Here is a 22,200-nt window from a genome sequence, read left to right as displayed (position 1 = left end):
CTTGGGAGGTTTGTCCCAGACCATGGTGGTGCTTCCTCCCACCCAGGAGTGTTTTGTGTGGACTGCTCTGTTACTGATGTTGCTGTGACAGTGCTGTAGGGACCCCAGCTCTGGTCAGAGTTTTTGGGTAATGACTGCTGTGAGTGTACATGAAGACAAGGTGCTGATGACTTGTACAGAGACAGAGTGAATTGCCTGGGGCTGTGCAAGTGATCAGCATCAGATGTCCCACTTCCCCGTCCAGAGACCTGTTTCCTTGACTACACCACCTGCAAAGGAGAGAGAGAAGAGGCTTTTAAAACTGCTTTAACTGACCTTTGCAAACCTATACCCTGTAAACTCCTTGCTGCTTTTTTAGCCCATGTGTGGAGGGGATCCCTGTGTAAGAAGCATCTTAGCTGGCTTCACTAACCACCTGAATGCCTCCAAGAAATATGTACCTTCCTGGGCCAGGTGGCTGAGGTCCCTGAACTGACCTTGTAAGATCCCAGAGGGAGTCGTCCTGCATTTCAAGTGAGGTTAGCAGCAGCTGTATCCCAGCAGCCTTGGTCACTGGTTTCCAGTGGGCTAAGGGTGGATATCATCATCCCCAGAGGCTTCAGTCTTACATCTCTGAGTCTTTCACTCCCAGTGACTCAGCACCATCCCCAGGCCTGCTTCAGGGCTGGGAATGGGGTGCCCGTGGGGCTGACCTGCTGCCAGCAGCTGTGGGACCCCCAGTCCTGAGGAGGGGGCTGGGATGCGCAGCCATGGGAAGTGGCCATGCTGGGCCGTGCACTGTGCTCCTGCACGCCAAAGGCTGCTGCGGAGTTGAGGAGGGGGGCTGACCCCTGGCATCGACCGTGCTGGATGCTGCTTCTTTCCCCCCCAAAGCCCGGCCCAGGGGGGCTGCCAGTGCCGTTAGGTGGTGGTGTCGGTGTAGCTGTCTCTTCCCAGCCAGCTGCCGGGGCTGGGGGGGGCTGCGGGGCTGCTGGCCTCCCCCTGCCCCAAACTTCCATTGCGGTCGCGTCGCTGATCCCAGCCCCGGCGGTTGGGGGTCCCCCGGGAGCTCCCTGCACCCACCAGCCTGACCCGCACCTCCAGAAGCACGCACGGGTCTGCAGTTCTGTTGGGCTGTAAAAAGGCAAATACTGCTGAGGATTGCAGCAGAGGATAGTGAGTTTTGTTATATGCATATATGGAGGGATTTTATTCAGCGAAAATAGATATTTCTCACTACATTTCCAAAAGCATCTGGGTGCCCCTCTCCTGAACAGATGCACTTCTTGGCACAGCTTTTATTTATCAGTGAGTTGGGATTTAAGCTGCACCGGGAGGGGATGATCTCGTGGCAATTAGAAGCTGGACTGTTGGAGTCCTTTTCCTGCTCTTCCACTAAATTGCTTTGTATCCTTGCGTAAATCATTTAACACGTGTGCTCTAACTTCCTATATGGAAAATGAGGTAGATACTTTCCGCTTTTCAGAGGCGATTCAGAATCCTCTGCTAGACAGCTGTGAGGGATTTGTCATGATAAAGCTGGGAATTTGACCCCTTTGAGATGCTGGCACCCCAGTGCAGGGCTGGGATGAGGCTCCCTACGGGGTGGAGGCGATGGCTGCTGCTAATCTGAGGTGTGGGGCTGGGGAGTAACTGAACATCAGGCTGGAGACACAAATTGTTCTCACTGGTTCCATTTCTGCCAGGGAGCATGGGCCAAAGAAGAATAATATGGGATTTATTCCTGGGCCGTGACATCTATCCCTCAGTCACCACAGGCATGGAAAGTGCAGGCAGAGCTTTGTCGGGAGGGACTCTGGTGCTGAGCGGTACAAAATCACCTGCCAGTGCCATGTTCACAGCTAGAGCACCACCAAACACCGGCTTATGTGTCTCTTCTCTGCTCCACTCTCCATCAAGAACCATCTGACTCTCCTCCATTCCTGGGGAGATGGAAGGACATGTAAACCCACTTGTCCTTCCCTGCTGTCTTCTGTTGGTGAACATTGCCCCCTCCCCCTGGAGATGATGATCTTCTGGTATGGGCCTGCCATTTCCCCCAGTTTGTCCCCGATTCCCCCTGCCCAACCCTGAAGCATTTAGCGATTTTGCTTTATTGCTTTCCGTCTCCCCTGTGGCTTCTCTTGTTTCCATGAGGTCAATGGGACTTGGAGTGACAAGGCTGGAACTGCCACTCCAGAAATGCTCAATAGGAGGGCTTGTGTTTAAATAAATGTTCACTGATTTATCAGGATAGAGGCAAAGCAGACAACCTTTAGAGCAGGTGAACCGTTGAGACAGGAAGGGGTGGTCTTCAGCACCTAAAATATTAACCATTTCTTTCCTCTCACATTCTTCATTCCATTCAAGTGGAGAACTGATCAAACCCAACTTCAGCTGCCTAAAAAAGGGCTGGTTGACATCTGTATTGAGAGCTGCTCTCTGGTGAAGGGGGCCCTGTTGGAAACTGCCATGGTTGGTGAGCAGTTGGTTGTGTTTTGGGGTGGTTTTTTCCCAGAAAATATGAAAAATTCCCAGTGGGTGGAGAGGGAAAGTGAACTGTGGAAATTGTGTGTCTCGTGCTCTCGGTTGAAACACACCCTGGGGAAGGCATATCCTCCATAAGAGGAACAGCAGTATTGGCCATGAACCAGGAAACCTTTCCCTCCCCGCTCCCCTGTGCAGCAAGAGCTAAGGGCTGTAGGCAGCGTTTCCATCCAGAAGGGCAGTTCCTGGTTCCTCTTCTCATACCTCTTCACTGCTTGGGACACCCACTGGAGTGGCCTGTTTAAGTGCAGGTTGTGCTCTGGGGTTCTCTCCTTTGCTCATCAGTTTTTTCCAGCAGACTGGTGTTACTGGTGGTGCTGGTCTCTGTACTCGGGCTACTCGCTGTTTGTGCTGTGAGAACATGGGGAATGTTTCTGGATCTCGAGTAATGCCCTTGGCGTGGGCTGAGGTACGTGGTTTGGATGCCTGCTCCCAGCCTTACTCCAAAATGACACGGCGGGACGTATGTCATGGCATTGGTCCTCACTTGACAGAGATACACATGTGCACCCAGGGCTGTACAGAAGCTGGGGTGCTAAAATTGGCCTTTTATCTCATAGTTGATCCCCACATTGGTTAAGGCTCACCTCTGGTGTCCTCTGCTCACTTCTGTTGCTGCTCCACAGCCCCCTGGCCATCTCGAGGCTACTGAGAGAGTGGGCCCTTTGTCTGCAGCTGGAGAGGAAACTTCATCTTGCCCTGTACAAAGGCGAGAAGGTGACAGGCAGTGGCACAGGGGACTGAGGGGCAGAGGAAGGGGATGTACAATAGCGGGCAATGCAGAGGTGGCTTAGTCGTAGGGGCTGAAGGGCTGTGAGGCAACTGCATGGATGGGAGTGCTGCAGACCTGGGGGAAGAAAAGATGGAGTATGTTGGAGAAAAGGACCAGAGAGGCAGGAGGAGGGGTATTGGGAGGGCTTTGCAGCAGCAAGGGCGGGGACTCAGTCTGAGCTCTTCCTTCTTGGCTTGATGCCTTCCTCCCCCTCCTCTCACTGTGTATGGCGTTTCCTCAGGCCAGCAGAGATCCAGACCCCGCTCCACCTCTGATAAAGCTCAGGCTTGCCTGCTCGCCCAAGCTTTGCTCATCTGCCAGACCCTGTGCATAGCAAGAAGAGGTTTGTTTTGCTACTGGTTACCCGCAGAGTGATGTAGGTCCCTCTGTGAATCTAAACAACGGGCAGACAGCATGGCCCCTAGTTTTCTGCCTTGAAAGGGTTGAAGTAGCCACCAAAACTGAACAGCTTACTCCTTTTCTTTGATAAACTCCCTCTTGTACAAGGCCGTGTGTTTTCTCGGTGACCGCCAGCGCCCTGTTTCTGGTGGGAGCCCCTCTGTGCCCTGGCAGCAGCGAGCCTTGCACAACATAAATCATGGGAAATCCGGTTCTGTCGGACGCACTGTTCAAAGGCACCTTGGTTGCGCTCAGGACGTTCTGCTGACAGATTTTCCCATGAAATAAAAAGTGCTAGCTGTTGACATACAAATGCATCTGAAGTGTAAGCTCTGACCGTCAAATTTAACTGCTGCTGGCTTAAAGTCCGGAGGGCAGGGCGGTGTAAAACCAAGGATAACTTTAGGGGGCAGAAGTTGTCTGAACTTTAGCAGAAGTTCACGTTGTGTTTTGAGTTGAAATTCATGTTGCTGCTTCTCCCAGCTACGATACCTGTGTCCCTTCAGGAGCCTGTGCACCGTCCCACATGGCTGGGAAAGGCAGGCAGAAGCAGGACTGTTCCCTAATTGCCTCTGGCCATCTGGGAGAAGCTGCTTGAGTTAATTGAACTGTCTCTCATGCTTCCTTCTCTGCTTAAACAGTAAATAGGAATTGCATTAAACCATGTAGGCCAGCAGTGTCTGTGGGATGTATAATGTGGTAATATGTGTGAGGATGACTAAGATGGTGCATGAGGCTTGGGCATCACCTCCATCGGAAGCCCATGTACCTCTGCCTGGCCGAGATCCTCAGCTCCCGGTGGCTGTCACCTGTTTTCCTCTGATTGCTTTAGATCTTGGCTCCCAGGTCCCTGACTTGCCTCTTCATTGCCTTTTGGATGGTTTAAGTATTTTTCTTGTCTTTAGGAAAGTGAATTTGTGTCAAGGGCTGCCAGTATCTGTAAAGCTGCTTCAGAAAGGCAGACTGCTGCTCACAAATCAGATTTTTTAAAGCAGATGTCAGAGCCATCATCAAAATAGCCCATCAAAAATAGCCTCTTCATAGCCTTCTCATTCGTATTGCATGGACTTAAATAATAAAGCCAGGGTGGTTTTCAGTCCTTTTCCTGGCTTGGAAAAGAAACTGCTTTTAAAAAAACCAAACAACAACAAACCTGGTGTTTTCCAGCAGAGATGCAGAATTTGCTCTGTGGGGAGCTGCTCTCTCTCAGGAAGCGCTGGAAGTGGCCATTTGGATTTAATGCCTCGCTCATCAGCTGTATCTGTTGTGAACAGGAACATCTTACACTGCAAGGAGTTTGCTGTTTTCCATTAAATAGGAAGTTGCCCTTTTAGTATTAAGAGTTAAGGGCAGATTCTCGACTGACGTGGACTGTCAGAGCTCCACCAACTCCAGCAGCTGAAAGTGTATTCCCTCGCAATCCTGCTGCGCTTGGCGTTTTCCTGGGGTTATATAAACATCCCTGTTTTATAGATGGGGCCAGGACATGCGATCTGCAAATTGCTGACAGTCCCTTGCGAGATGCAGAGCTGCACCAGAAGCTTCGGCAGCCCCATGATGTTGAGGAGGGATGGGAGCCACCTCGGGCAGAGCAAAGCCCTTGGGATCTCGCTGCAGGGTGTGTGCTGTGGCTTCGGGTCAGCCCAGCGCCTGCCGCTGCTGAAGTTGTTGGGAGCTGATTCAGACATAAGAGGCTCAAGCCAGCAGGGCTGGGGTACCTGCACAACAAAGGACATCTCAGGAGTTTTGTCTTGCTTGGTGGCTCCACCTGAAGACTCTGACCTCCCTGTGCCTTCCTAATCCCCTCTTGCAGATGTGACTTTCCATTGGTTCAGGATGCTGCAGGAGCTGGACCTGCACATGCACTTCACCACGATCAGGTTTTTCTCTCTAGGAAGGCGTAGGAGTTGAGGTTTATCTCCGTGCTGGCAGGCAAAGGAGGATGCCACACCTCTGAGAGCTTCTGGGGGCTGGGTGGAGTGGGAAAGTGGAGAAGCAAGACACGGGCTTTGAGGAGCTGTGTTCCATGGGCTTGCCTTGAACCCAGGACACTTTGAGATTTCCAGGGGCCCTGGGGAAGGAGAGTAGCAATAAATCTGGGTCATAAATCACAGGCCCTTGCCCTTCTAGTGATTTCTGACATGCTGTGCTTTTTTGACAACAAGTGCAGCAACAGGCTGTAATCCACGGGGGTTTTTCTTGGCTTGCAAGCTGAGAAAGTGCTTGGTCCAAGCAGGCTTGGCTGCAAGGAGCTCCCAGCTCTGGGTGTGAAGGTCAGAGGGGAAAGGAAGCAAAAGCACAGATAACACATTGTAGGGCTCTTTCATTTCAGGCTGGGAGATTTGTTGTCCTCAAAATTGAGCTCTGGGACACTTGGTGGGTGATGCTGTGGCTGCTCTTATGGGACCTTCCAGTGCTGCAGCTCCAGGAGAGCTGCACAGCTCCCTCAGGAGAAGCACCCAAGGGAAATGCAGACCGAGTGCATCCTGTAAATGTCTAACAGGTCTAACTGCTGGGACTGGAAATTCATCCTCAGGTGACTGGTGTGGGCTTGGGGAGCCCTTGCGATAGAAGACAGACAGACATCCAGTCTCTCTTTGGATGTGGCTGAAAGATAGAGTTATCATCATGTAAAAGTCAGGAGTGGTAATGAGATGCAATGAGGTCCCATCCTTGGGATGGGAAACTTTTCAGGAAGCCCCAGACAGTGTGGGACATCTGGAACTGTCTGGCTTGGACTGTTTCTCCCTGGAAGATGCCTGGTTCATCCCCCACTAACCATCCTTCTGCTGCGTCATGTAAACTCCAGTCAGACCTTCCTGGGCAAACCCGGACTGTGCCTCGGTGTGGAGAAGCTGTGGCTGTTTCGTTATAAGATGAGGCGTTTATTTTGCTTTATTCCTTTGTCAGCCTTCCTTGAGTTTTACCAGCTCTTCTCTCTATCAGCTAGAAGTTTGCTAGGCATAGATGGAAAGCACTGTGTTCAAAATGCTTTTTTAATGCCTAATTCAGCAAAATAAAGAGAATTGTTTGATAGTACCACTCTGCCTCTGAGTAACACACAGAGGGAGACTAGGGGTGTGTAGAGGGAGACTGCCTGATTCTCAGGATGGGGGTGGGTTGTCTTTACATTCTCAAGTCCACAGATGCTCAACATATCTGGCATGAGGGAACGGGGCTGGACTATTTGCCTTCTTTAGTGACTGGAAGCAATCCAGCCTACCAGCTCCTGCGAAGCTCATCCTGTGGTTTAGTGGATAATACTGATCCTTGTTCAACTCCCACGCTTTTGTGCCTTGCAAGCGGGTAGGGAAGACTTTGCAAAGCTTGTACTGTGCTGGGATCCCAGTTCATTGCTGCGGAAGACAGCATGAATATTCATTATGCTGTGAAGTGCTTGCTCCATAGCTTTAATAAAATGCTTATTATTACACAGGAAGGACCATGACAATCATGGCAGGTTGTAACTGGTCAGCATGTGTTAAATGATGCAGGGTGGTAGTAATAACTGAGGAGGAAGGGTTGTTTCTTTGAACTCAGTGAAGTGCCTTCACAAGTGTCCTTACAGGAGTTTGACTTCTGCTGCCGTTGTCTCCTCCTCTGCCAGGACAAGTGTTTGGTGTCTATGTTCTTGTGCAGTTGTGGGGTGACTAGTCAACGCATGGCTGACTGAGCTCAGAGACCAGGAGCTACACAAACCTGCCTTTTCTCAAGCAATCAGCAAAGCTGCTGAGCGATGCAAATCAAAGTGACAGCCAAATCAAGACAGATCTGTTGGAGGTGAGCATGCAGGCTTTATTCTGGAACTCACCAACGTGACTAAAAGTGAGTTCAAGTGTCCCAAACCTAATGTTATCCTCAGCAGACCAAGGATGATCTGATGCTGTCGCTGGTGTGTTCATATCTCAGCTAATGAGCATCTTGGTATGGTGGGTGAGGCTGTTCCTTGTCCACAGAGCAGAGCTGGGACAGCCCCTCTCTGAAAGGTGCAGAGGGGACGTGGTGCAGGAGGGTGTCTGTGAGCAAGAGGTGACATTGGCTTTCGGTGCTAGGATGTCCCTCAGCCTCTCTGTCCTGAGAGACAGCGCGGTGCAGGTGTGTCCCCTGAATAGAGTGAGAAAATGGGGCCTTGTGTCCAAGAGTTTGTTTCAGATCAGCCTTGTCAAAGCTGCGAAACACTGCAGCTTTTAGCCAAATCTGGTGTGAGGGTGCTGTAGCTGCACAACACTGCTGGCCTCCATCTGCGTATTAAACTCTGATGAAGGTGTTTAGTGAAGACAGGATGGAGGTTTCACCGAAGAGCAGGACAGCACAGAACAGAGTGGAATTTGTGAGCGAGCCCTGCAATTCTGCCTGCACTCCTGCCTCACCTAAATCTGTGGATATATGGAAGATAGATGAGGTGAGCAGATTTTGGTATGAATGTGGCTGGCAGCAGACACAGATCATGGATTAAACATGTGCATTGCAAGAAAGGGGCTTTCTTGAGGCAGACAGAGAGGCTTGCTGTTGCCGTGCAGCCGTATTCATCTCCAGCTCTGATGCTAACATCATTATCAATGTGTTTATATGAAGCTTGGCTGCAAAATGGCTCATCGTCCTCCAGTTTTTTCAAGCGAGTCTGTAGCTTTACTAAATACTCCTTTTATTGTGCTGCCAGGGGCTCTCCCAGAGGCCAGTAAAGGAGGTGGCCTGTTTGGCCACAGTAATATCTGGACCGGAGGTTCAATTCCCGTGTGTCTTAAATCTGTCCGCAGACTGGCAAGCGACCAAGTGGGCACCTCTTTCTCCAAGTAATTGACTGCGTATGTGCAAATCAGCCTCTAGCTGCTTCCACGGTGCCTGGCTCACCAGATTCACGCAAGAGCATGCTTCTACCATCACATCTGCAAACCTCCCTGAGTGCCAGGGCTGTGCAGGGGACGGTGAGGACAGGGACAGCCCAGCCCTGCTTCTGCATCGGGTCACCACCCTTGGCCATGAGCAAGCACCCAGAGCTGCTCTGGGCCGTTAACGCTTCTCTGCAGCGTATGAACTAGCTGTCCGTCCTCCAGCTGGCAGGCAACGCTCTCCCAAGTTACAGGCAAGTTACAGGAGAAGAATTGTTTGGAAACCATCTACAGAAGTGGAGCTGGAGCTGCGGATGAGATGCCCCTGGCAGGGGATGTGCAGACCTGCGGCTGGAGGGCCAGAGCTGGTGGCAGTGGTGTGCGTCTGCAGAGTGATTAAGGGTCCTTCTTGTAGGAGGGTGTTGCTGATACATCAAGGTGCCTGTCTGTGCAGAGCGGTGCTCCCCAGGAACCCAGGCACTGGGTCGAGGCAGCAGGGCAGTTTTATTTGGCTCTCGGGAATGTCATCTGGTCATTAAACCAACCAGACTGGGGGTGTTGTGGTGCAGGGGGATTTTTCCAGAGGTGGCGGACAGAAGGAAAGTATGTAAAGACAGAGCTCAGGTCTGGCAGTTTATTCCCTTGTGTTAACATAAACACGGCTGTGTTGGTCTGCCTTGTGATTACTTGTCTGGGAATAACAATATAGCTTGAGCATATAGACACTGCCAGTCCCTGCTGAACAAGAAAGGCTGATTCTTAATGCACGCAACGCTTTCCTCCTGTCATTCCTTTATAAGGAAAAACATTTCAGATTTTGTTTCTACCTTATTTTAACTTCTTCTAAACAAGGACAGTTTAATTCTGTTGATGGAACATCTAGTCCAGCACTCCCTGACCTGGGGTGGTGGTTATAGGCACTAACACTGGGAATTAAGATGCAGTATTAGCAAAAAGTCAGCATGGCGAGGCTGAGCTCACTAGAGAGCGTGCAAGGTGGGGTGGTGAGAGAGACAGCCTGCCTGGAGTCTGGAGATGGCAGAAACTATAATGGCAAGTGAGCACCATATGAAGTTCTCATTGCGGCATGGCTTGGTGCAATGGCAGAGGCCATGTCTTGTCAGAAGGGGAATTTGCCCTGTTCCCCTTTTCCTTGCTGGGCTTCACTGCAGGGGTGATGGGCGCAAACAGAGCACAGGCTGCGCGTGAGTGGAGATAACCCAGTCCTGCCTGTCCCTGAGAGGGAGCAGAGCCAGCTCTGCTCATTCAGGACACGGGGACTCTGCAGACCTCATTTAGAAATCAAAGCAGCAGAGCTAATTGCCCAACAGCCTGCAGCGCAATGCTTTGTACAACTGCCCGGGGAAGGGCTGCGTCCCACAGCTGATGGCAACGCAGATGCTGCTGAAGTGTCTGAGTTTCACCCTATTCTGGGACCCCCAAACTCAGCCCGTCTCCAAGGTTTTACTGTCCTGTTTGTTGGGAGGATTGCCAGCATGGAGTTTCTCTCCCCCTCGTACTGCTCGCTGGAAATCTCCTCCTCTCCTGCCTGGCTTGGTGCCGTCTCTCTCCGTGGCTCATGCTCTGCCCCCACCACGCTCGCGGGCCCCTTTCCCATTTAGGGCAAATGCTGGATGGCCCCTGCTTTTGGCCTACTTGCAGAACATCTCCCAACTGATTTTTTTTTTTTTTCTTTTTAATCCTCTTTTGTTTCTGGAGGCTGAAATCCCCAACATCCCCCAGTCGTGTGTGCTGGCTGTGGCTCATGCTGAGAGATGGCTCTTGGAAAGCAGCGCTGGGGCAGGCGTGGATGGGGGGAAGCCCGAGTGTTATCCTGCTCTGGATGAGGCTTGGTGTTGACAGTCTCTTCTAGCAGACAGGGTGAGCCTGAGCGTGGTGGTGACAGCATGAGGTCCCTCCTGCAGTAATGATTTAATCTCTGCAGAAACAAGTGCCCTGCAGCGGGGAGCCCACAGTCACGGGGCTGGACACAGGCGAGAGCTGGGGCAGGCAGAAGTGGCTAAGTGTGTGCAAGAGAGAGGAACTTGAAGGAAATTCCCTTAATAACTTGCATGCTGAATCAGGGGGTTTATTTAAATCCAGATTTTTAAATGGAACTTCTGCACCTGTAGAAGAGGCTGAGTCTGTGTTAGCAGCACTGGACATCTGAGAGATGCGGTGTGCTGATGGGGGCATCTGCTTAGAGGGGGCTTTGTGGTCCCCTTTGCCCTGCCCTGTTTTTCCAGCAAGAGAGGAGACTGGAGCCTGAGTGCCTGGGCTGCCTCCTGTATTTGGGGTAGATCCCTTGAACACACAGCTCGGGGTTGCTGCTTTAGTGCTGCCCAGCACAGCTCGGCCAGCTGGGACCCTGGAGCCTGCCTGATGATACTGGGATCTGGTTAGTGGGGGATTACCTTGGTTGTGTCTTTTGTGTAAGCCTGAAAGAGTTGTCATAAACTTTTCGAGAGGACAGTTTAATGAGATGTAAAAGCCAAGTCAGACCCTGTCTTCACTGAAGGCAGCTGGTCCCTCCTTGGGTCCAGGCTGGCCCATGTCTTTCCCATTTGCACTCCCCGAGCCCAGGAGTTTAACAGCACCGATCTTGCCTAATTTTACGTATGTGCCTGCATTGGACCTGCCAAGCTCTCACTGGCAGCAGCGGTACCGGCAGTGGAGCTGAGGGCATGGTTCTCCTGGCCAGACCATTGCAGAGCACCCAAATTCCCATCCGCAAGGAGACAGGAGTGCACAGCCCATGGGTTTTGGCAGCGTTGCTTGTCCACTTGTGCACCCTTCCCATCCCTGCGTGGTGGAGCTGGAGCAAAGAGGAAGCTGCCAGTGATGCTGTGCAGATGCTGACCGCCGCACCTCAGCATCCCCCGCTGGTGATTTCACTGGCATTTGCCAAAGCCTTTAAAAGGAAAGGAAAATTGTGTTCATTCTTCCTCTCCTTCCTTTCCTCCTGCCCTTGTGTCCTCCCGCCGTGCGGTGAACTCCCGCGCTGTGTCCATGCTGACCGGAGGAAGCTGAGTGGGTGTGGGGCTGCGGCTCCATCTGGGAATTGTTCCTATTAAACTGGTTAATGTCAAAAAGGAATAATAATAATAAAAACTTTGATGATAAACAGGGAGATCAGGAGGTATGGCTGCTCCCGAGGCCTGACCTGCAGCTCAGGGTGCTTCCTGAGCCTTTACAGGGAGTTTTAGGGTCTTTGCTGCAGCAGATTTTGTTACATGCCTGAAATATCTCAGAGGAGCAGGGAGAAACAACTGGGGGCTGGCGCAGGGAATGCGAGCTGCTGGAAATGGCTCTCTGCAAAGCAGGGGAGAAGTATAAGAAAAGCAAGTTTCCTGCCATGAGCTGGTATATTTATGACTGGAAAGTTTTGGGTTGAAAAGGTCGTGAGCAGACAGCTGAGAGTGCAGCAGAGGCTGTAAGAGCCGCTTTCCCGGCTCACACCCGCTCTGCACTGGGGACAGGAGGGTCCCGTGGGGGTCCAGTGGCCCTGTGTGATGGGAGAGGGATGAAGGACAGTGCCCAAGGCAGCTGGGATGTGCGTGGGGAGGCAGGACAGAGAGGGATTTGCCCCCGTGGGGCTGGACTCGGCGTGGGGAGCCCACGCTGGGCCTGCCTCCTCCCCTTGTGCAGGGATGGAGTTTCCAGCCCTGCCTTGGACACCACGTGAAAATGAGACATGCACATCTGGAAGCAGAGTGCATGCGCTTAGCACTGCCAGTTTGTTTATTCCTGCAAATTCTCCCTAATTAGGGACTTCTGGGCAGTTTGCAGTAATGGAAATGGCCTCTTTCCGAGGGGTTCAACGTTCTGACTGACCCTTGCCTCCCTTTTTTCTCCCTGCAACTACCATAAGCATGCACATGGTGAAAATGGAGGGGAGGTTTTTCCTACCTCGAGGTCCAGGCACTGCTGTTTCTTCTGGAGTCACATGCACCCTCAGCCACACGGGAAGGCTTTGCAATGGAAACGTGCTGTGCCATGTGTGTGTTAAACTCATTAGAGGATGAGCAAGGTTTCTGAAACCTCTTGTTTCCATTAAAACATATGTGCCATCACGTAATGCTGGTTTTTTTGCATGTTTGGTCTTAATATTAAAATACAGGAATTAATAATTAATATTATAATTAAAATAATTAAGTTGGTTTTCTGCTTGGATCCTAAACCGCACCTCCCAGTTTCTTAGGAAAGTCTGACCTGAAACTAAATGAGAAGAACAAGGGCGTGAGACTGAGTTTGTTTTAACTGCGTGAGGTTCAGGCAGATGCAGTTCCTGATCCTCTTTCCATTTCCTTCCCCTGCAAGCATCCCCTGCCGTTTAATCAACACCAGGGAGTTGTGCTTCCCTTCCCTTCCCAGGCACGGGGGCTGTCAGCCCGCTCCGCCGGTGCGGTGGCGACCCCCCCAGCCCCCCTGCCCTCCTGGGAGCACCGGGGCGGCTGGATGTGCACCGGGCTGGGGCTGAGGCAACGTGTCTGGTCCGAGCTCGGGACAGTGTTTCCCTTTCCACTCTCTCAGCGCTTACAATAGCCGGAATCGCCGGCTCGGCGTGAAATGCTTCAAGCTGGGCCCTGGCACCAACATGAGGTTGGTGGGGCCTGCAGTGAGCTCGTCCTGTGCATACAGATCACCAGGTAAATGGGCAGACTGTTGGAGTTGGCGAGGCTCGGAGTGCATAGGAGGGTGTTTGTGGAGGGCAGAGCTGTGCCCTCCCAGCCCAACCATGCGCTGCTGGATCCGAGCATGGGGGGTGCTAACCTGCAGCATCCTTCCTGCTGCCAGGCAGCAGGACCGGGTGCCTGGTTTGAATCCCACCTTAGCACTGGCAGAAACCCAGGGCGACTTCATCGGTCCCCATGGACCATCAAGAATTTGCCCATGTGGGGTGCAGGAAAGACTCGGCTCTGTTTTCAGATTAGCAGGGTGAGAGGGTGGATGTCAGTCCTCCGCTTGCCCTGCTCGGTGTAACCACATGCGATGCCTTCCCTTGTCCTGTTCAAGAACAAGCTGGTACCTACTCTGCACGCTGACTTAACGGAGTTAAACCTGACGAAGTTAAGCTTTGATCTTCTTCACAGCTGTCTCCCTGCTGGAGATGAGGGAGAAGAGGCTGCAGGAACATTGTGTCTGTGGTTGTTGCTCCACCTGCCCAGCTTCCATGGGGCCTTTCAGCTCCCGGGTTGTCCCAGAACATTAAGTTTGCTGTTTCCCCTGTTTGTGCAGTGAATATCTGAGAAGCTGTAGGCTTGGGGACTGTCTCCTTTCCCATGTCACATTGTATTTCCTACTAGCAGCCATGCTCCACCTTGAAACATGTTTGGCTTTTTGCCCCCTTGATTTAACTAGCTGTTAAAATCTTCTTATTTCCAGCTCTTATTGACCTGTTTATACCATAACCATGTTGGGATTTGGATTGTGGGTGTTTTTTGTTCCCTTGGCAACAGTGATCTTTGCCCGCAGCAGCTCTCCCCTGTGGCACATCTGTGTGTGATGCTTCTAGCAGTCCCATCCCCTCTCCACCTTCGTTTCTGCTCACTTTTACTGATGTTGGGTAGCCAGGATGACTCAAGACGAAGCACTAGTGATTTCTGCTTTGCTGCTGAAAATATCTTATTTACCACATTTTAGGAATGCACTCACTTTAACTGCATGGCATTGGTGACTCGCAGTCATGCTGAGATCCACAGGTGCAGCAAGGTCCTTCGCTCTGATGCACTTTTCATGAGCAAAGACTTCATTAAAAGCCCTTCAGGTACTGACCTTCTGTCATTCTTTCAGATTTCATCCTATTTCTATTATCCAGCCTTCAAAGTTACCCGACTCCTGCTGTGCAGTACCCTGGCTTTATGTTTGTAACAGGGGCTGCATAGCTCTGGGGCACTAAGGGATGAGATCTGACCACATTTCCTTTATCAAGAAAATCAGTTAATTATCCAGAAATCTCAACTCAGCAAACCTATTTTGAATTTTTTAAACTTTTTCCATGATCTTAGTTTCCTTGCAAAGGAAGGGAAGTGTGACTAGTACTGAAGTGTGGCCATCCTCACTGTATTTCCTACTCCTTTGGAAGCAGGAAGAGCATGAAGTCTTGGGAAAGAGTCTTTTTTTGTGACAATTCCTGCATAATGGGCAGGGCTGGATTCATACCGTCATCTACATGAAAGCATGGGCAGAGGTGATGGGAACTGCATCTCTGGTTTTCCTTCCAGAGTCCCCCCCGTCCTCAGCCGGTAACACTGGCACTTCCCGAGGAGCTGGGGGCTGGATTTGGCACTGCTCACCACCGCAGCCAGCCCTGATCTTCTTACTTGCCAGCTCCCCACTTCTGAGTGATGGCTGTCACATGCCTCAGTTTCCCAACCTGTAATGTGGAGATCATTGCACCTCTTCCCAGTGGATTTGGAAGCAGAAATGTTTTTTGGGCAGAAGCACAAGAACTCAGAAGGTGCAGGGAGCAGAAGGGAAGGTGATTGCAACAGCCTTTTTTTTTGGCTTACAAAGAAGAGATGTGACTCGCCATTCCTTCACCTTCAAAATCTGCCTTGTCTGAGCTGTTATACATCTGTTTCTACCTGTTACCCTGCATTGGTGCTGCCTGTCTGACAACAGTCGAGGGGATGGTGCAGCCAGTGCTGCCCTGTGCTTTGGCTTGAAGCGATGCTGTGGGGATCCTGGACCGCCGCGGATGTTGGGGGTTGGCATCGTGTGGTGCAAGAGCCTCCACCCACACGCTGCACCTCCCCAGAAAGGCTGGAAAGGATGTTTCATCTGTGATCAGCATCAAGAAAAGATATTTAGACTCTCAATAGAAACATTAGTCGTTAATAATAATATTTAGCTGCTCCTACGTAGTACTTTTGGTCAGTAAGTCTCAAAGCATTTTATAAAAGAGGAAGGAATCAATAAAGAGTTTTGTTTTCTAATTAAAATAGGAGGAGGAAAGGGAAGATGCTGTGGATGAATTACCTGCTTTTGTGTACGAGATCATTTAAGATTCAGGTAGCCACAATGACTCATGCCACCCAGTCTAACCGAGCCTGACGCTCATGACTGCAGCAGATCATGAGACCGATAAGAGCTGCACAGGTTCAGAAAAACCTTGACTTGTGGGAGGAAGAAAATCTGCCTGAAAAACTGCATTCTTAGCAGCTTGCAAGGAAACTGTATGGTGCTCTTTAAAATGCATGTGGATAGGAAAGTCCCTTTTCTGCCTTAGCCTGTCTTGATAAGGCATCTTCTAACGCTGATACCTGCCATCTCCGTGGGTTTTTTTCTCTCTTAAGGTTTTTTTCTCTTTGAAGTGACTTTCTAGGTCTGGTCTGCATCGTGGTCACCCCACAACTATGTCAGGGCAGAGGCAGTGACCAGCACTGGCTGCTTCTGGAGGAGGTTGTGCTGTGATCTGGAGAAGCCCCCGAGGTACATCACTGCCTGGAGGGCAGGAGAGCCCAGGGATAAGGTACCCAGGGGACAAGAGTCAAGGTTTCTTGTATCAGCCGGCTATCATGCCATCAAGCTAGTTTTAGCCTGGTATCTAAGTGATCAGCAGATTTTACAGACTGCCTTTTTGGGGGCAGGAAATCACTTCTAGGCCAACGAAACAACTTTGCAGGAAGTTTATTGCTCATCTGAAGAGCAGAGTGATGATGAAGGAAAAAAAGGCTGGGCAGTCAGTGCCCTCAGTGGCCTGGGTTAGTAGGGAAACAAGAAATATTTTCATTGTAATGTAATACAGCAAGGAAAGTAATTTACTTAAAACCCTCCTGCAGCCAGTGGTTTGCAGAACAGGGATTGTCTTGGACAGCAGTTCCTGTGTTAAGTATCCTGAAGGTCTCAGCTGACCAGGAGCTTGAGGTTAGTCCTCTGATACAATAAAAACAGGTAGTGAGACCCTTGGTTGGTTAAGCAAGGGGAGCAGCAAGCAACAGAAGAGATGTGATTTGCTGTCTTTCTTTTGAAAAGTGAGTTCTCTCTCTTTATTAAAATAAAAATAAAAATCCAATGACAAACACTTGTGAAGTGTTGGGAGAAAGGAGCAGGAAAGCCAGATTAGTGACTAAGAGACCAAAGACAATACGTGACACGAAGGACAGAAGGAGCAGAACCTGATTAGTTTATCAAAGGGAATGTAGGTGACATGATCAGTGTGGGAGATCTTTCACTGGGAGAAGGTTCAGGGTCCTTAATCTCCTCAATCTACCAGACAAGGGCAAAGTAGGGCCTGTGCCGAAACTGCATTTGGATGAGCAGTACAACACACGCTTGTGCTATGCTGGCGGGGAGCCCCAGAAACAAATTCCAGGGGAGGTGGTGGATTGTCCGTCCCTCTGGGATGGGTGCTCAGCTTCCCAGCCTGCCTTTCTAGAAGTGTTTAGCTAAACACAAGCTTTTGGGTTCAGGACACAGGTAGAAAACCTGACGACAGGGTGTTTAGTTGTTATGTGTGGACTGGACAAGTGAATGAATGATTTTTTTCCAGTCTTATGCTCTTTTAAAGCCATGCCTCTGACTGTGACTAAATCAGATAGAGGTGCAAGAGAGTCTCCAGGGGAGAGAAGGGTGGGCTTGTCTCCCTGGAGGAAAGCTTGCTCCTCCTCAACTCGCAGGCGTTTGGGTTATGTGCTGTGCGGTGAGTTGTTTACATACCTTCCTGCTTTAAATATTTACTATTAGAGCTCTGGATATTCTTGTTATTCTTTAGTTGCTGTAGTTTTCCATCTTCCTCTTCCCCTCTCGTGCCTTAGGTGCACATGGGTGCAATATTAACCAGCTGGTTTTAATGAAAATGAACTCCTACTTATAGTCCGGATATTTTATTTCACACGTCTTGGGGCTCTCCACTAGGCCTGTTGATTTGCTAAACCTTTATTAGATCCAGGATGATAACATCATCTTTGCTTAGGAAATGCAGAGTGACCCAGGGAATTGGGACTAAACCAAACTGCCTCAAACTCTTCTACTGAAGAACTTTGAGCTTCCTCACCAGCTTCATGAGACTGGTGGATATGTCATCATGACACTCACTGCTCATCAAACAATAGGGGTTTTTTAGTGGTTTACTTCTTCTTGCCTCTGTTTGACCTTAAAAACAGAGTCCCCATCACAGTGCCACACTGATCCCCATGTGAGCTAGTTCAGAGAGTGCCACCAAACTCCAGGCAGTGGGTCTGACACTGAATCTTACGGGGTTTGCAAGGGGGGAGACTCTGAACATCAAAAAATGTGCTCGGTCCTTCCTCAGATTGTCCCTGTCACTTTTTGTTAAGCTTTTTAACAACATTGATTTTTAGTTTGTCTTGCCTAGTTCATTTTTTTTCTCCGTTTAAACCCATTCTACAACCTTGCAGTGAGAGCGTGCCGAGGAGTTCTGATGCTTGACAGCTGTTGTAAAAGGCTAATCTAGGTTTTGCTCCTCCAGCAAGGGAGTCATTGACAGTTTTATCAAAGTAGCTTTTTTTCTTGCTCAGTAACTAAGCTTAATTATTGACAGCTACATTTTTACCTGCTTGAAATGGATTGCGGATGTGATCTGCATGTGTGACCTGGATGTGAGGTGAGAAGAGAGAAATAAAGTAACTTTCTTTCAAAAAATCAATGCCGGGGTGTGGGTTGGGCAGCACGGGATGCCCTGCGGTGTGACAGTGGCCATCGCTCCCTGCAGAGCGTGGGGGGCTGTGGGGACAGCAGGGACTGAGCCCAACAGCACGAGAACCGTGGGCCCACACGTCCCTGCTCTCCTCTAAGGCACCGGGACCAGGTAGTGGCGTTCAGGCGTGGGGCTGCCGGGGAGCCGTGCTCCGGTGGCTTTACGGACGGCGTGTCGCATGGGGAGGATCTGCATTTCCATATTGCAACTGCAGAGATGTAGAGCCTGTTCCTCTCTGCACTGTTGTGGTTGTTGGTTTCTGACCTCGCTAGGAGTGCAAGAAATGAAATAGCTGTGCGCTGCTGTCTGTGAAAGGGGAGGAAAACCACTCTACCTACCTTAAAATACCATATTTCTATTTTAAAGGTACATTCTCAAGACTATTTAAGCAGTTCTCATGTTTTAAAGTAATGCCTTTCCTTGGATTAAAACCTCAAGCTATTAACGGTGTGGAAAACCTGAGACTTCTTGAGTCTGGGAAATTGGTGCTGTTGGTTTAATTTTCTGGTTCACGTACACTCTTGGGGAGTCTGTGGTGTTTGCAGACTTTGGAAGTGTAAAATTAAAAGTGTGACATAAGTGATGAAGCATGTACTTTCTGCAGTAACAGACGGTAACAGTACTGCTGTTTTGCATAATTTTTCTTTATGGTTCACCCAAAGTGGACTAGAACCCCAGCCCATTAATTTTTCTTTTCCTGTTGATGTGCCTGGACACATTTCAGTGGGTATCATCACTTTTAAATGATGGTACTAAAACACAGGGTGGGGAGGATAAAAAGAGGGTCAGGAGGGCAGGATCTGAATCAACATGGGAAGGGAGAAACATCAGATAAGGAGCAGAGAGTGACACGAAGGGCGAGGGCGTGAGGCGGAGGGAAGGCGGCAGTGCCCTGGAAGGGGCCGGGGCTGATGCCCAGCGCTGGCGTTTGCCTCGCTGGCTCTGGCTGGAGAGGAGCGAGCTGTGCCCGGCTGCGCCCTCGGCTTTGGAGCAGGTTTTGCAGCCTCTTCTGCTGCATCCGTGGTGGTTTCCAGAGTGGCTTGGATGGGGTAGCGGTGGGTTAGCGCTGCTCGCTGGCGCTCTTGTTTGGTTCTGAGAAATTATAAAACTAGAGGAGGGTGGCCCAGTTGATCCTCTCCAAACAAGGGCAAATTGAAAAGCGAATGGGTTTATCGGTGCCCGAGAACATCAGTGGTGTGACCCACCCGCCCAGGCTGGTGCCCTCCCTTGCGTGGGTTTCACCCCCCACTTTCTACCCTGCTCGTTCCCGGAGGGGTGCGGGACAAACTTGAGTCAGCGAGATGCTGTTTGTCCCGGGGCGAGCAGTACCCGGCTCCTTCCACCCCCCCCGGGGCCGTGCGGGGGTCCCCGCCCGCCGCTCCGCTGGGGGGGGGCGGCGTGACGGGCGTGGGGAGCAGCCAGTGCGCGGCGAGGGGGCCGGGCCGGGCCGGGCCGGGCTGGGCTGGGCCGGGCTGGGCCGGGCCGGGCGGCATGGCAGGCTGCCCGCCGGCGCGGGGGGCGGCCGCAGCCGCTCGCCCTCCGCCATTCATTCGGCCGGAGGCGGCGGCGGCTGCGCGCACCCGCCCGCCCGCGCCCCGCAGAGCCGGGGGGCAGCGCCCCGCGCCCCGCCATGGCCGACCCGGCCGTCAACGCCCACCTGGAGGGCATCATCTCCGACTTCGAAGGTGGGTGGCCCCACATACGGGGGCGGGGGGGTGCTGCTTTTTGGGCTAAACCGGGGGGAAAAAGCGGGAGAAGTTGCCGCCGGGCCGGGCTGTGGCAGCGCGGAGTTGCCCGCGCCCCTCGCAGGCACCGCGCAGGGCTGGGGGGGCCGCGGCGAGCCGGGCTGAGCCCCCCCGGGGCCGGCTGCCCCCCTCCCACCCCCCGCCCCGGGTGCCCCCCTCTTCCCCCGAGTCCGGCTGCCGCTCTCCCTCCCCCCCCAGGTCCGGGTGCCCCCCCCTCCGGGGTCCGGCTGCCCCCTTGTCTCTCCCCGTTGCTGCCGCCCCGGCCGTGTCCGGGGCGGGGGGCGGCCCTGGCCGTTGCTGGGGCTCTGCCGCGTATCGCACCCGCCCGGGGGGGGGGTAGGGCTGGAAGGAACGGGGTGCCCGGGGGCGACCGGAGCCGGGGGCCGGTGGTTGTCGGAGCCGCCGCCGGGCTGCGGTGTCTTTTGTTCGGAGCGGTTGCGCCCTGGTGTTATCTGCCAAGGCAGGATCTTACGGGATGTTTTTCCTTTCCTGCCTTTCCCAAGTTGGTTTATGTAGATTTTTCGCTAAAAGCAAGCGCCTGACACGACTAAAAGCCTGCGAAGGGCACCGGCCCTTCTGTCGACTCCCAGATTTCGGATACAACCACAACCCTAGAGTAGCTGGGAGGTGGGTAACGAACCCAAGTTTCAAATATGTCCATAGCGGGAGCTGCCCGCCCTGGAAAGCTTCGCAGTTGTCCGGTGGCAGAGCTCCAGCTGCCCCATAGCGTGGCCTGGCTCTCCGCTGGAGGATCTCCTTGCAACCCCCTTGGCGTGCGGACAGGGATGCCTTCTCCCGGGGGCCTGTGGCTCTTGCCCGGGACGCTGGCTTTTTTAGGCAAGAAAATAAGCTAGCAGAGAAGCGTGCTGCTGCCAGATGGGTATGAGAGTTAAAAGACAGGCAGAAGAGGGGTGGGGGGGTTCTGCTGAAGCAGGCGTTGAGAGATCGGCTTGGGGGAGCTCATCTTCCAGAGCGGAGTTTTGGAAGAGCAGCTCCGTCCCTACACTCACATCCTGGCAGCAACCCAAACTGAGCTTCGTGCAGCGGTTTCTAGAAAAAAAAAAAAACAAAACCAAACTAAGAAATAGTGGAGATCTGGGGGCCGTGGTGAAAGCTTATCCAGGGGCTGTGCGTGTCTAGCTATAGGCTGAGACGGCTTCACCGCCTCCTGGTGAACCAGCCTTGCCTTCGGGAAGGAACGCCGTGGTGGTTTTCCTGCTGGGAAGCTGAGAGCACAAGGGATCCTCTTCCAGGTCAGGCAGGAAACCGGTGGCAGAGCTGCGGTCTCTGCAGCCTTTCGTCCCAAGGTGTAGCCACATTCGTGGCCTCTTCTTCCAGGCCCTGGGCTTTCTTCAGCTAAAGTTGGGAGTGGAGGGCCTAGCAGGAGGCTGAGGGAAATCGTGTCCCTCATGAAGATCGGGACTAACAAGTGTTGGGACACAGAGAGCGACCCAAATACACCATCAGTTTGGCACTCGGGGTTCAACGGCGCCTTTGTAACTGTCCTTGGGGACTCGTGAGCTTCCCCACCGCAGGGCTCCGAGTGCTGATGTAATTACAGCTTTTCCTCTCGCCTGCCTCAATTGCATTTAAATCTCTGAAGAATGAGTAATTCCCTGCTTGGGTATGATAAAGGCTCTGCTGTGAGCCTCGGGGCTGCTGCTTCGGGCTGTGTGTGCTCCTCGGTGGCACCCAGCCGCTCCGCAGGGTGACCATGGAGCCTGTGCAGAGGGAGAGGCTGGGGAAAGCTCTGTGTATCTGCAGCCAAAAGGTCTGGCCTTGCCCTTGAGCAGGGATCCGGGCTACTGTTTCACAATTTAATTAGTTTTCTGGGTTGCATAGCAGCTTCCCAAGAACAAGGCAATTAATTTCTAGCCTGTAGGGCAGGAGATGCAGTGTTCATCTCTGCTGGGTGGGTATCTCAGCCCCAGGCAGCCCGTGGCCAAGCAGGGAAGAACAGCCAAAAATACCACGGAGCAGAAACACCAGATCACCCAGCAGCCAGAGCCCTCTTTGTTCTTGCCAGTCACACGCTGCCTGCCCTCCCGGATCATCCTGGTTGTTCCTGCCTGCTCTCCTCTCCGCATCCCTCCCCAGCATAGGACTGACAGGTTTCTTGTACCTGCTGGGTTGCAGGAGGCCGGGAGTTGCAGGCTCGGCTGTGGGCTGCTGGTGTGGGAGCTGCCGGCCTCTGGGTGCCCGAGGAGGATGCAAGGGCCCTTTGGGAGGGGGAAGGAGTATGAGATACTCAATTCCAGTATAGTTTCC

The 22,200-nt window shown here is 52.1% G+C and overlaps 1 protein-coding gene across 4 annotated transcripts in view; it reads left to right on the top strand.

Annotated features, from left to right (window-relative positions):
* Window positions 1–22,200, top strand: part of SEPTIN9 (septin 9) — a 144,815-nt gene that overhangs the window by 48,172 nt on the left and 74,443 nt on the right. The window contains exon 1 of one of the 4 annotated variants that reach the window (XM_074846941.1): window positions 19,712–19,872. The exons of the other annotated variants lie outside the window; for them this stretch is intronic. Within the exon in view, the coding sequence (XP_074703042.1) occupies window positions 19,818–19,872 (55 nt within the window). The 5' untranslated portion in view covers window positions 19,712–19,817. Of the gene's footprint in view, window positions 1–19,711; window positions 19,873–22,200 lie in introns of those variants that run through there. 4 annotated transcript variants of the gene reach the window in all.

This window comes from Strix aluco, chromosome 21 (assembly GCF_031877795.1).
Source record: "Strix aluco isolate bStrAlu1 chromosome 21, bStrAlu1.hap1, whole genome shotgun sequence".
Taxonomy (NCBI): domain Eukaryota; kingdom Metazoa; phylum Chordata; class Aves; order Strigiformes; family Strigidae; genus Strix; species Strix aluco.
This window is presented reverse-complemented; position numbering and strand designations above follow the sequence as displayed.